Source organism: Eulemur rufifrons, chromosome 24, assembly GCF_041146395.1.
Source record: "Eulemur rufifrons isolate Redbay chromosome 24, OSU_ERuf_1, whole genome shotgun sequence".
Taxonomy (NCBI): domain Eukaryota; kingdom Metazoa; phylum Chordata; class Mammalia; order Primates; family Lemuridae; genus Eulemur; species Eulemur rufifrons.
The window spans coordinates 9874737-9887481 of NC_091006.1; the positions used below are offsets into that span (position 1 = coordinate 9874737).

A 12745-nucleotide genomic window follows, 5' to 3' on the forward strand; every position below is an offset into this window, starting at 1 on the left:
TAGCTCCAGCCAACCCCTCGGTGTCAAAGCCTCCCGATCCCTGCCCAGAGAGGACAGGATTAGGACCGTGCCACGGTGGGAGGCCCAAGTCCACAATGCTGCCTTAAAAATGGATGCAGGCCGGGCGCGGTGGCTCATGCCTGTAATCCTAGCACTCTGGGAGGCCGAGGTGGGCGGATCGTTTGAGCTCAGGAGTTCGAGACCAGCCTGAGCAAGAGCGAGACCCCCATCTCTACTAAAAATAGAAAGAAATTATATGGACAGCTAAAAATATATATAGAAAAATTAGCCGGGCATGGTGGTGCATGCCTGTAGTCCCAGCTACTCGGGAGGCTGAGACAGGAGGATCGCTTGAGCTCAGGAGTTTGAGGTTGCTGTGAGCTAGGCTGACTCCACGGCACTCACTCTAGCCTGGGCAACAGAGTGAGACTCTGTCTCAAAAAAAAAAAAAAAAAAAAAAAAAAAGGATGCAGTCAGTGGTGGGCGGGGTCTTGAAGAGGTGACAGACTGAGGAGGCCACAGCCCTTCCACTCCCTGGGAACTCATGACCTGGCTGGTGAGATAAGAGCGGGGAGGGCGAGCTAGCTGGCCAAACAAGGTCATAAGCCGTGTCCCCAGATGGCTCAGATGGCTGTGCAGCGAAGGTGAGACTTACCTGCTCCAACGTCATGAGGCAACGCCTGGGCCTCAGTTTCCTTGTCTACAAAATGGGTTCTCTGGGGGAGACGGGGTGGTGCTGGATGAGACAACAGGAGACGCTGATGCTGTCAAAAAATATTGATATCAGCAGATTATACATATTCAATCCGACCACTGCTCCCCGCCCTGGTCCAGCAACCGCCCCCGCCTGCCCAGGCCAGCACCGCCCAATAGGAACATGACTCGAGCCACATACACAGCTGAAACTTTTCTAGTATCACGTGGAGAAAAGTAAAAAGAAACAGGTGAAATGAATCTATTTAACATAATATATGCAACATGTTAATTTTAACGTGGAATTAATATTGTTTTAAATAACCTGTTTTACTTTTTTTTTTTTTTTGCCTGTACTAAGCCTTCAATATTTGGAGTGTATTTTTCATTTCGAGCTCATCTCAATTCCGATAAGCCGGTGGCTGGGGCTACGTGCTGAGCAGTGCAGCTAGACTCACGCTGCCACCTCCTCCCCAGTGAGCCTGTTCCCCGCACACAGCCCAAAGATCCTACCAATACCTAAGTCAGTTCACATCCCTCCTCTGTTCAAAGCCCTCCGGGTGGCTCCCGTCTCAGAGTAAAAGCCAAAGTCCTTTGAGGCCCTGCAGCCTCTGCCCTCATTCCCTTCTCGCCCCTCCCTTACTCACTGGTGCCTTCCTTCTTCCTCACAGTCACCAACACACTCCTGCCTCAGGGCCTTTGCACGTGCTGTTCCCTTTGCCTGGCCTACTCTCTACCCAGATTTTAGCACAGCTCCCTTATTGAGTCTCTACTCCAATGTCACTCCAACAATGTCCTCTTGCTGCCCTGCATAAGCCAGTGGCCCAAATGCCTCCAAACCCTCCCCTGCTTTGTTTCTCTCCATAGCATTGTCTCCACCTCATATAATACTGTATGTGTTTGTATATATTTGTCTATTCACTGTCTCCCCAGACCCAAGGTCAGCTCCACGTCTGTCCTGTCCATGGCTGTAACCCCAGGCCAGCACAGAGCCCGGTGCATAGCAGGTGCTCAGTAAATGTTTGTCAAATGCTGAATGAACAATGGTCCACACACACCCAGAGCTGGCTCAGAGGCAGGCCCAGCACTGAGCCCTGCATGTGACTGTTCTTACCCTCAGAAGAGTCCCAGAGAGGTCAATGTCATGACCCCCCACCACCCACTGCACAGAGAGGCAAGAGCCCTTGCCCACAGTCGCCTGATGCTTCCTGTCCAGCCCTGGGCCTGACACATGGTAGGTGCTCAAGAAACTGCAGCTCTTGGACCAGGGATCCAGGCTCACCAAAGCAGGGACCAGGGAAGTGGGGGAGGGGGCAGATCAGGAAGGGCAGGGAAGCAGACCCAGAGGGCGGGTGTGATGCCACGGTCAGGGTGGGGAGCCACGGCACAGTATGGACAACAGCCGGGTTCTGCTCTCAGCCCCTAGAGCCCAGCCTCACCACGCTCCTCAGTCACACAGCAGGTGACCAGATACCTGGGCCTCCCTGGAGACTCCTCTCTCCCTCTGTCATCCACACCTGGTGTCCAGTTCCACAAACACTGTCTGAGCCCCTGCTCTGTGCTGGAAGATGTGCTGGGCAGTGCTGGGGACACAGTGATGACAGCCCAGCTCTGCCCCACTGAGGCGCTCATCCCCAGACACTGAGAACCCAGGGTGGTTAAGGCCAGGATGGGGATCCCGGAGGGCACCCGACCCAGCCTTGGAGTCCAGGGGGGCTTCCTGGAGGAAGAGGAAGAGGAGAAGGAGTTGTCAGGCAGGCAATGGAATGGAGCAGAAGGAAGCAGGGGCGTGCTGGGGAGTGGGCGAGGGGGACGATGACTGGAGCAGTGGGACAATGCTCCCAGAAGGAAGGGGGGCTCTATGAGGCTGGTCTGGTGGGCAGGGGCCAGGACATGCGGGGCCTCATGGACCATGTGAGGAGCCTGATCTTTCTCCTCAGGGCACTGGGGAGCCACAGCAGGTTCTGAGCAGGGGAGGGGCATGGGCAGGTTTCTCTTTTAGAAGGACCCTCTGTCTGCCATGTGGAGGGACAATGGAGGGAGACGTTTGGAGGGAGGAGGACCCAGGGAAGGGGGTGCCACCTGAACCAGGGCAGACACCTCAGGGAGGGGGAGAAAGATGCACACAGAAGACACATTTAGAGACAGGTGCCATAGGGCGTGGGTGCTCCGGGAGTGGGGGCAGGCGTCAGGGATGAGGCCAGGGTCTCGGCACCACGGGCTGGGCAGAGGCACCTGCCCTGACCAGTGGATGGGAGCCGGTCTAGGGGAAGATGCCGAGGTCAGTTTGGGACAAAATGAGTGAGAGTGTCCAGGGACGTGGGGGGAGGCATCCTGAATGACACTGGGATGAGATCCCAGGGCTCGAGGGAGAAGGCTGGGCCAGCACAGACGGGTGAGGTGAGGTCGCAGGCGGGGTGGGGGAGCCAGAGGCGCCAGAACCTCCTCCACGCCTCCCGCCCCTCCTGCAAGGGCAGCCCAGGACACTGGGGACAGGTGAGCCGCAGGTATGGCCCCTGCCTGGAAGCAGGACCCAGAGCCATCAGGATGAGCCACAATAACACGGCTGCCAGGAACTTTGGCCCTTTTGGCCTCTGTCCCACATGGCATCTCGCAGACAGCCTCCCCATCCCCTCCCTCCACCCCAATTTAAAACAGCAAACTCCCTTTCTGGCTTTATTTTCCCATCTGATGTGGAATAGATTTTACCTGTCCTTTGTTTACCCCATGAATGTCAGCCCCCCGAGGACAGGGGTTTCATCTGTCTCGCGCACTGCAGTGCGTCCGGCGCCTGGGACAGTGCCTGGCAGGCAGTCCCTGCTCATTAAACATCTGTCCCATAAATGAACGAGTGATTTATTGAGCATTTACTCTGTGGTATCGTGGTAAGCACTGTTCACTCACCTAATCCTTACGACAGCCCTTATTATTCCCATTTTACAGATGAGGAAACTGAGGCCCAGCAGGTTCCATAATTTGCCCAGGGCCAGGGGAGTAGGAAGAGCGGAGCTGGGTCCCGAGCCTGCACAGGAACCTGGTATCAGGGTCGCCAACCACACCTCGTGGGTGGGGCCCAGTTCTACCAGGCCCACTAACTGCTCACAGTGACCCTAAAGTCGGGTCTATACCATCTCTATTTTTCAGAGTGACAAATGGAGACTCAGCAAGGGGCCATCCGCAGCCCCACTCTGGGTAAGTGCAGAGCCAAGGTCAAAACTCGGCTGTCTCCTGCCCCAAAGCCTCCACAGACGTCTGTGCATTCGACAGAGAGGGGAAGTGAAGCCTCAGGAGAGGAAGAAAGAGGATGCGGATTTCTGGGCACTTTGCAGCAGGCCGGCAAGAAGCAGAGCCCCGGGGAAAGCGTGTGGCCGTCCGGCCTCAGGCCCTTGTCTCTGGCTTTGGGCACCGAGCGGCGCTCGAACCCCCTCTCCCTGCAGGAACCTGGCAAGTCAGAGAAGCTCAGTGCCTCAGCTTCCCCAGCTGCCAGTGCGGGTTCGAAAGCTGCCCACCTCACAGGGTTGCTTTGATGCCCACCAAGGCAACACCTGTAGGTGCCCTGCAGCGTTGAGGCTGGGAAACTGCAGTTGTCACTTACTGATTTTTTCCTCGGTGACCCCCAAACTCACCAGGGAGGCCGTGGGCCTCGGTGGTCAGTAAAGAACTGCCCTAAAATCTTCCCTAGCCCCTCCTTCCTCCTCCCCGGCGACCTGGTTCTTCTCCCAGGACCAAATCGGGGCCTTTGGCACAAAGAGGATTAGGCAGCTGCCCCAGGAGGCCTGGCCAGGTCATGGCCCCTGGCCCGTGCCCGCCACACCCACCCTGGTGCCCAAACTGGGCCCCAGATCCTTGGTGACTCGATCCCTCCAAATTCAGGTGATCTCCCCCAGCTCCAAATCACCAAACCCTCCCAGGTCCAGTGGCAGACGGAGCCAAGCGCCAACCAGAAAGGGCCTCCGAGCATTGGGACACCAACGCCACCATCTCCAAGACCCAGTCTGGGGTGAAAGATGGCACTGACCGGGTACAGCTGGCTCCTCCTCAGTGGTGAGCGACAAAGACACCCCCCAGCACCTCGGCCCCCCGAGGGCCTCAGGGAGGGGAGGGGACCCCCAGCCCAGGAGAGGGAAGGTGTGAGCCAGAAGTCCAGCATGCTGGGTAGGAAGGGCAGCTCTGCTCCTCCGAGAGGCACCAGTGTGGGGCAGGCCAGAGAGAGCCATCCAGAGAGGTTTACAGGGTGGGCTTTGGAGATTTCCGGATAAGCCCGGGGCATGAGCCAGGACAAGAGGGCCACTGTTAGTCCCTCATTCATGTGGCAGACCCTTACTGAGCTGACTAGGGCAGGTCCTGACCAGAGACTCTGCCCCTCCCTGAAGATGTAGCTTTGGGCAATTGCCTTCCCCTTCTCAGCCTCATCATACTCGGCTGTGAAATGGCTCTAATTGACAGGGTCATTTGAAGGTCATTATAAGCAGCATTGATTAGCACCTACTTGCACCTGGAGCTATTCTAAGGGGGTCCCACGTGCTAGCAACTACCCTGTGAGGGAGGCCCACGCATGACCCCCACTCACAGAGGAGAAAACTGAGGCTCAGGGAGGTGAAGTCACTGGCTGGGGTCACACAGGCAGAAGGTGGCAGGGCTGAGTGCTAGACCCAGACCCCTCACTCCTAGCCAGGCTCTTAACAGCCTGGAAGGTACTGGAAACCAGGCCAGGCACGTAAGTACTTCTTACATGAGAAACGCCGTGTCCACCCATTCCAGGTGACCACACTCAATTCAAACCCGGGCAGCCCCGACCAGCTCACGGGGTCTGGGGCTCACGTGCTCGGTGAGAAGGCAAGGGGTGGAGTGTGTTAATCACATCCCTACTTTCTGCTGTGGTTGAGCTTGGCGAGGCAGAGAAGAGGCCCTGCCGTCCAAGGAGGGATGGCACGGTCAGCAGGACAAGCTGAGCCAGCTGGATCTCGGGAGACTTGGTTTGGTGACTGTCACCACGGGAGAGCCTCTGGGTCCAGCATAAAATCAAAGGTCTCGTGGGGTGAGCGCTTGCTTTGCTGGATCCTTGGCAGAGCCCACGGAATCCAATCCTCACAACACAGCCCTCCCTGGAACTGAGACCCTGCGCCTAGCGTTTGTTGAGCACTTACTGTATGCCAGGCATTCTTCTAGGCATGTTATGTGCATCGAATCCGCACCATGGCCCCGTAAGGTAGGTTGTCCCAGCATCCTTATGTGAGAGTTGACAACAGGGAGGGGCAGAGATGCAGCAAACTCATGCAGATCAGCTCCAAGAAAGACTAAGTGGTTCCGATGTTGGGAGTCAGAGGTTTACAGGTTCAAATCCTGGCTTTGCCTGTCCTCGTGTGCACTAAGGATCTTGGGCTGGGGACATCCCCTCTGAGAGCCAGAGGCTCCTCTGTCAAATGCGGGGATGGGTCAAACCCGCCCCCATCTGACCCTTCTGGCTCCTCTTCCTCAGCCGCGATCCTGAACGTGGGGGCCGAGATCTCCATCACCCCGGAGCCTGCCCAGCCGGCTGAGGGGGACAACGTCACACTGGTTGTCCGTGGGCTTTCGGGGGAGCTGCTTGCCTACAACTGGTACGCGGGGCCCACACTCAGTGTGTCGTACCTGGTGGCCAGCTATATCGTGAGCACAGGCGATGAGACCCCGGGCCCGGTACACACGGGGCGGGAGGCTGTGCGCCCCGACGCCAGCCTGGACATTCAGGGCGTCCTGCCCAGGCACTCGGGCACCTACATCCTGCAGACCCTCAACAGGCAGCTTCAGACCGAGGTGGGCTACGGACACATGCAGGTCTACGGTGAGACACCCCTACACCCCCACCTCCCTCTCAACCCCTCTTTCAAAAAAGAAAAACCTCTCAAAAACATTGAAACCAACAGGGAAAAAAGGACCTAAAATAACATTAAAATGCTCACCTCCTTCAGGATGGCTTCCAGGATTAGACCTACCTCCTAAACCCATTCTTTGTCCCTCCAGCTGGGGGCATAGGGGCACCGCCATGATCCGGCCATTGCCCCTTGCCTGGGGAGGGGAAGGCCCTCGGAGCAAGCAGTGCCCGGCCCCCTCCCCCTCTGTCTCTTGCCCCCACAGAGATCCTGGCCCAGCCTGTAGTCGTGGCCAACAACACAGAGCTGGTGGAGCGTCGAGACACCCTGCGCCTGACCTGCAGCAGCCCCAGCACCGCTGAGGTCCGCTGGTTCTTCAACGGCGAGGCCCTGCCCATCGCCCTCCGCCTCGGCCTGTCCCCGGATGGCCGGGTGCTGACCCGGCATGGCATCCGCAGGGAGGAGGCCGGAGCCTACCAGTGTGAGGTGTGGAACCCGGTCAGTGTGAGCCGCAGCGAGCGCATCAACCTGACCGTGTACTGTGAGTCCTCCTGGCCCCAGCAGAGATACCCGGTGTCCAAACCTCACGGATGGGGAAACTGAGGCCAGGAGAGGGACCCAAGGGCACGCAGGCCAGCAGGCCAGCTGGGGTCAGGAACCAGGGGTCCCTCTTAAAATACACTTAACCCATCTCCTAAAGGACTCCTAAAGACCGCCTTTGGTATCAAATATTCCTTCAGTTAGAAGTAATACCTGCAGCAAAAGGACACAGGACTGGTGGGTTTTGAAAGGGAGCTGGGGAGGGAGTAGTGGCATGGGGCGGCGGGACACACAATAAAAAACATAACCGAAGCTCACAGTCATTCCCAGGGGCAGCAGGTACGCAGTGTGGAATCCTGGGAAAATAAATCACCAAGGTACATGAGGGCCGGTGATGTAGAAAAACCTTAGAGCCTAGAATCCTACAAACAGAATTCTGGATTTCAGAAGCCCTGAATTCTAGACTCTGAAAATCCTAGAGCCTCTAGAAGCAGAGATTCTTAGAATCTTAGAATCGAATTCTAAAATCTTAGAGTCTAGAGTCTTAGACACATAGATTTCTAGCATCTTAGACTCCTAGGACCTAGAAGTATCAACTCTTGAGGATTTAGAATTCTAGACCCTTAGAATGGCTTGTCAGAAAAAAATCATTTAGACTTTTTTTTTTAATAGAGCCATAGATTTCAAAAAACACCTTGAAATGTTGTCTGGCCCAACACACTCTTTTCACAGAAAACTGAGATCCCCGAGACAGAAGTGATTCTCAAGATCTTAGAGCAAGTTAGAGATCAAGGTGGGATTTGAAAAGGCCAGAGCTCTTTTTTCCCTCCACTCGGCCCGGATATTCCCAGGGACCCAGCCTGGTGACGAGGAAGCCAGGGGTGCCCATCTCTGCACCCCCCTCCCTCTACTGCCCCATGTCTCTCCCTCCCGCCCCCACAGATGGCCCAGAGCGTGTGGCCATCCTCCAGGACTCCACCACCCGCACGGGCTGCACCATCAAAGTCGACTTCAACACATCCCTCACCCTGTGGTGCGTGTCCAGGTCCTGCCCGGCGCCCGAGTATGTGTGGACCTTCAACGGGCAGGCCCTAAAGAATGGCCAAGATCACCTCAACATCAGCAGCATGACAGCTGCCCAGGAGGGCACGTACACGTGTATTGCCAAGAATGCCAAGACCCTGCTGTCCGGATCTGCCTCCGTCGTGGTCAAGCTCTCTGGTGAGTCACCCCCAGCCTGACCACCACCCCCTCCTTATGACGGGGAAGGTTAGGCCACCATCTGCCCAACAGAGCATTGGGAAGTGGTGGATTTCCAGTCCACTCATGGGAAAAGTGACAAAGTGGCATATCAGGTGGACCCCTCCTCATCCGGGTCCCGAAGGAGACAGCCCAGGCCCTGTCACCTGGAAAACAAGTGGCAAATCAGACCCTCTCTCTTGAGGGGTGACAAAGGGAGAGATGGGTCGCATGTCCCACATTGTGGGTTGCAGAGTGGGAAACCATTCAGATGTCACTTCGTGTGGGTGCCCCTGTTCTAAATGCAGTCACCAGCTGCTTGGGGGCTTGACCCCTGCCACATGGACAGCTGAATTTCTGTGCCGCCAGCTAGACTCCCCGGTTATCTGGCCCTGATGATGGGCACACACATGACTGGAAAATCACAGCCAATTGTTGGCAAACGGAGAAACAGCTGGGGAGGCATTGTCTTCTTGTTTCTGTACTAAAACAACCTTGGGGCTGGGAGCAGTGCAGACAGCTGGTGTTTTCAGAGCCATTGGGATCCTCAAGGGACATTTTCTCATCTGCCGGAGATGGTGTCCTTGAACATTAGGGCCTCATTAATTCCACCTCATTCCCTCCCAAGTGGCCATCACCCCCTGGGGACAGTGGGAACAGTCCTCCCTCCCTCCCACTAACAGGCTGGGTCTCATCCAAAGGGTGGATACTCTTTCACCCAAAGCAGAAATGGCATCCCCAGAGGTAAGTGCACCTCCTGCCCCACCCGCCGGGGGCCTTGGCGGCTGGTCTTGGCAGGAGACAGGGGGTTGGACAAAATGACCTCAAGCACCACCCCAGCCCTGCCTGTGCAGGCCAACGTGGGGGGTACCCAAGGTGTGCAGGTATGTGCAGGGCCTCGGATGCCCCCAAAGGCCTCCAGTACTGTCAGCAACTCCGTGGCAGGTGCTGGGAGAGAGACAGAAGAAAGGGAGACACCACCTTTTCCCCACCATGGGGAGACTCTGATCTGATGGAGGAGACATGGTCTCTGCCCTTGGAGAGATGGTTCTGGAGCAGGGACGCACGGCCCCTTACTCAAGGAGCTGCCAGTCAAAGAGAAGCAGCAAGGCCTCATCCTCCATGGGCTTCCAGGCTGTGATGGGGGAGATATGACACCCACTCTCTGGGAGCTTCCAGTCAGATGGAGGAGACACAGTCCACACTTGGGGAGAATTTCCATTCTGATGGGCTGATTTGGTCTCGAGGAGACATGGCCCTGTTTTTTGAGAATTCCTAGTCTGATGGAGGAGACACAATTCTCACCTTTGGGGTACTCCTAATCTGATGGAGGAGTCCCGGCCGCCACTTTCTAGGAATTTCCAGTCTGATGGAATAGACATTCTCTCCCAAATGATGGGGTCCCCAACTTGATTGGAGACAATCAGCAACAATTTAGAATTTCCCAATCTGATGGAGGAGACAGGGCCCCCACTTTGTAGGAATTTCCAATCTGATGGAGGAGACATGGCCTCCCACCCTTTAGAATCTTTCAGTCTGATGGGGGAGCTATAGCCCCACATTCTGGGGTCTCTTGGTCTAATAGAAGAGACACAACCTAGGGGACACAACTCCCGACCATCTGATGGGGGAGACACGGCCCTCATAGCCTGGAATTTCCAACCTGATAGGGGAGACATGGCCCCTATATTTTGGGAATTTCTAATCTGATGGAAGAGACATGACTTGACCCTGGAGAGTCTTTCAGTTTGATGGGAGAGATGCCCCCCAAGGCTGGAAATTCCTAGCCTGCTAGTGGGGACACAGCCCCCCGGCAGCCACCATTGGAAAACAGAATCCACCTCCACCACCATACAAGTCACCTCCTTCCTTGGTCTCGTTCCCAGCACCCCACGTGGGGAGTGCCAGACAGCTCCGGGGGAGGCAGGTGAGCCAGCTGGGGGTGGGAGGGGGCGCCCTGCCAGACGCAGGCCGGGCTGACCCAGCGCCCTTGCACTCTCCTCAGCCGCAGCAGTGGCCATGATGATCGTGCCAGTGCCCGCCAAGCCGATGGAGGGCCAGGACGTGACACTGACGGTTCAGGGCTACCCCAAGGACCTGCTGGTCTACGCCTGGTACCGCGGGCCTGCCTCCGAGCCCAGCCGGCTGCTCAGCCAACTGCCGTCGGGGAACTGGATCGCAGGCCCCGCGCACACGGGCCGGGAGGTGGGCTTCGCCAACTGCTCGCTGCTGGTGCAGAAGCTCAACCTCACGGACGCGGGCCGCTACACGCTCAAGACCGTCACGTTGCAGGGCAAGACGGAGACCCTGGAAGTGGAGCTGCAGGTGACCCGTGAGTGTGCAGGAGGGGCGAGGGGCTGCCTCTTTTCAGACAGTGGTTCCCAAAGCGGGCATTTGCCTCCTCCATAAGGCTGGGGGACACAGACCAAAGACGAGTATGCCTCCCCCATCAGACTGAAGGGAGCGGCCTTGTCACCTCTATCTGACTCAGGGGTCCCCAAATGGGGTTCTGCCTCTTCTACCAAACTGAGGACCTAGACCAGGGGTAGACAGACCTCCTCCATCAAACTAGGCCTACCAACGAGGCTTCCAGGCCTTCCCTCTCGTATATGAGGTACACTAAACTGAAGGTTTTAAAAGAGAAGACACAGTCTGAGGGGGAGGCGTCCTTTTCCTGCACACAGGCGAACCCTAAAACACAGGAGATATCACCTCTTTCACCATTTGGGAAAATGGGTTAATAACGAGAGTTTTTCTCCCCTGTCAGACTGGAGGGATAGAGCAAGGGTGAGTCATGTCTCCCTGCTCAGGCTGGGAGATGCTAGATTGGGGAGATCCTGTCTCCTCCTTTCTATCAAAATGAGAGTGGGGACAAAATTTCTACCCTCAGACGGTAGCGTTTAATCTCTCAAACTGAAATAGTGATGCTCTCCTCCATTGGGATGGAGGCTTCTGGGTGTGGAAATTGTGTCTCCTCTGTCAGACTGGGAGCTCTCAGAAGTCAGGAAAAATGTCTCTTCCATTAGATGGGGAATTCTCAAATGTTCAAGACTATGACTTCTCCATCAGACTGGGAGCTCCCAGAGTCAGGGACCGTGTCTCCTCCATCAGACTGGGAGCTCCCAGAGTCAGGGACCGTGTCTCCTCCATCAGACTGGGAGCTCCCAGAGTCAGGGACCGTGTCTCCTCCATCAGACTGGGAGCTCCCAGAGTCAGGGACCGTGTCTCCTCCATCAGACTGGGAGCTCCCAGAGTCAGGGCCCGTGTCTCCTCCATCAGACTGGGAGCTCCCAGAGTCAGGGCCCGTGTCTCCTCCATCAGACTGGGAGCTCCCAGAGTCAGGGATCATGTCTCCTCCATCAGACTGGGAGCTCCCAGAGTCAGGGCCTGTGTCTCCTCCATCAGACTGGGAGCTCCCAGAGTCAGGGATCGTGTCTCCTCCATCAGACTGGGAGCTCCCAGAGATCTGTGAGGCCATGTCCCTGTAGCAGGGTCAGGTGTCACTCATTAGCTCTCAGAAACTTGGGACTAGATTATTCCCTGACTCTGGAATCTCACCTCAGACTGAGCACTCTCAGAAGCCTTGTCCCTAAGTCAGGGATGGTGTCTCCTTGCTCAGACTGGAAGCTTCCAGTATCAGGGACCCAGCCACTGTCAGACACCCTCCTTCACCCACCCACTGATCAAACCCTGGTTTTCGGGGTCAGTGTTAGGGGAAGAATGCTGTTCAGTGGCAGCAGGCCACCCCTGACAAAGCCTCGGAATTCCTTTTCACCCTGTCTCTCTTCTCACAGTCAACCTCCCTACCTCGCACAAGGACCACCGCCACCTTCCTGAACCTGAACCTGGCACAGGCTGAGCGTGGGGGGGTGGGGCCACCAGGAGGCCTGGGGTGGGCAGGGAAGCAGGAGGGGTGGGGGTCCAGGGGCCTGGCCCTCCACCTCCCTGACGGCCTCCTTTGCCCCCTGGCCCCATCCACCCCCACAGTCCTGGAATAGCAGCGCGGCCATGGAGATTTCCAGAGGGAAGAGCTGTTCGTGCCATCCTCCCGTCTTCTCCCCTGAGAGGGGGACTGCTTGCCTCCAGCGAGGATGCCAGGCTGTGGTCCTGCTGTTCTCCTCCTTCCACCCTAGAGTTAGAGCCAACAAGGCCCTACTCCTTCGCTGAGCCGTCAGAGAGCCACAGAGGCCATAAACGTCCTGGTTAACGCACGCGTGTCTCAGCCTCTCCTTCCACCACCGCCAACCCTGCCATTTCCTGGCGGTCACAGTTGCCTCTTTCCTACCCACGATTATTCTCAGTCTGAGTGAGCACATGCAGAAGGGTACCCCAAACCACAGTATTCCACACCCCACTGCTGGATGACAAGGCCTCAGATTATATCTGAGGGTCCTGCTCTCCAGAAGGTCAAAGACTGGGGC

General features: G+C 56.7%; 1 protein-coding gene across 1 annotated transcript; it reads left to right on the forward strand.

Annotated features, from left to right (window-relative positions):
• Window positions 1-3480: 3480 nt before the first annotated feature.
• On the forward strand, window positions 3481-12535 carry CEACAM16 (CEA cell adhesion molecule 16, tectorial membrane component). Its single transcript, XM_069457928.1, has 7 exons — window positions 3481-3578; window positions 4605-4737; window positions 6173-6517; window positions 6811-7086; window positions 8028-8306; window positions 10330-10656; window positions 12312-12535. The coding sequence occupies exons 2-7, from the start codon at window positions 4701-4703 to the stop codon at window positions 12320-12322; spliced, it is 1275 nt and encodes a 424-aa protein (XP_069314029.1). The 5' UTR covers window positions 3481-3578; window positions 4605-4700; the 3' UTR covers window positions 12323-12535.
• The last annotated feature ends 210 nt before the right edge of the window (window positions 12536-12745 follow it).

Bases quoted from the DNA above. Each gene is read 5' to 3' on its own strand.
- CEACAM16 (XM_069457928.1), top strand. From the start codon at position 4,701: ATGGCACTGACCGGGTACAGCTGGCTCCTCCTCAGTG. The intron at 6,518-6,810 runs GTGAGACACCCC...TTGCCCCCACAG, and splicing joins CGGACACATGCAGGTCTACG to AGATCCTGGCCCAGCCTGTA. The intron at 8,307-10,329 runs GTGAGTCACCCC...CACTCTCCTCAG, and splicing joins CGTCGTGGTCAAGCTCTCTG to CCGCAGCAGTGGCCATGATG.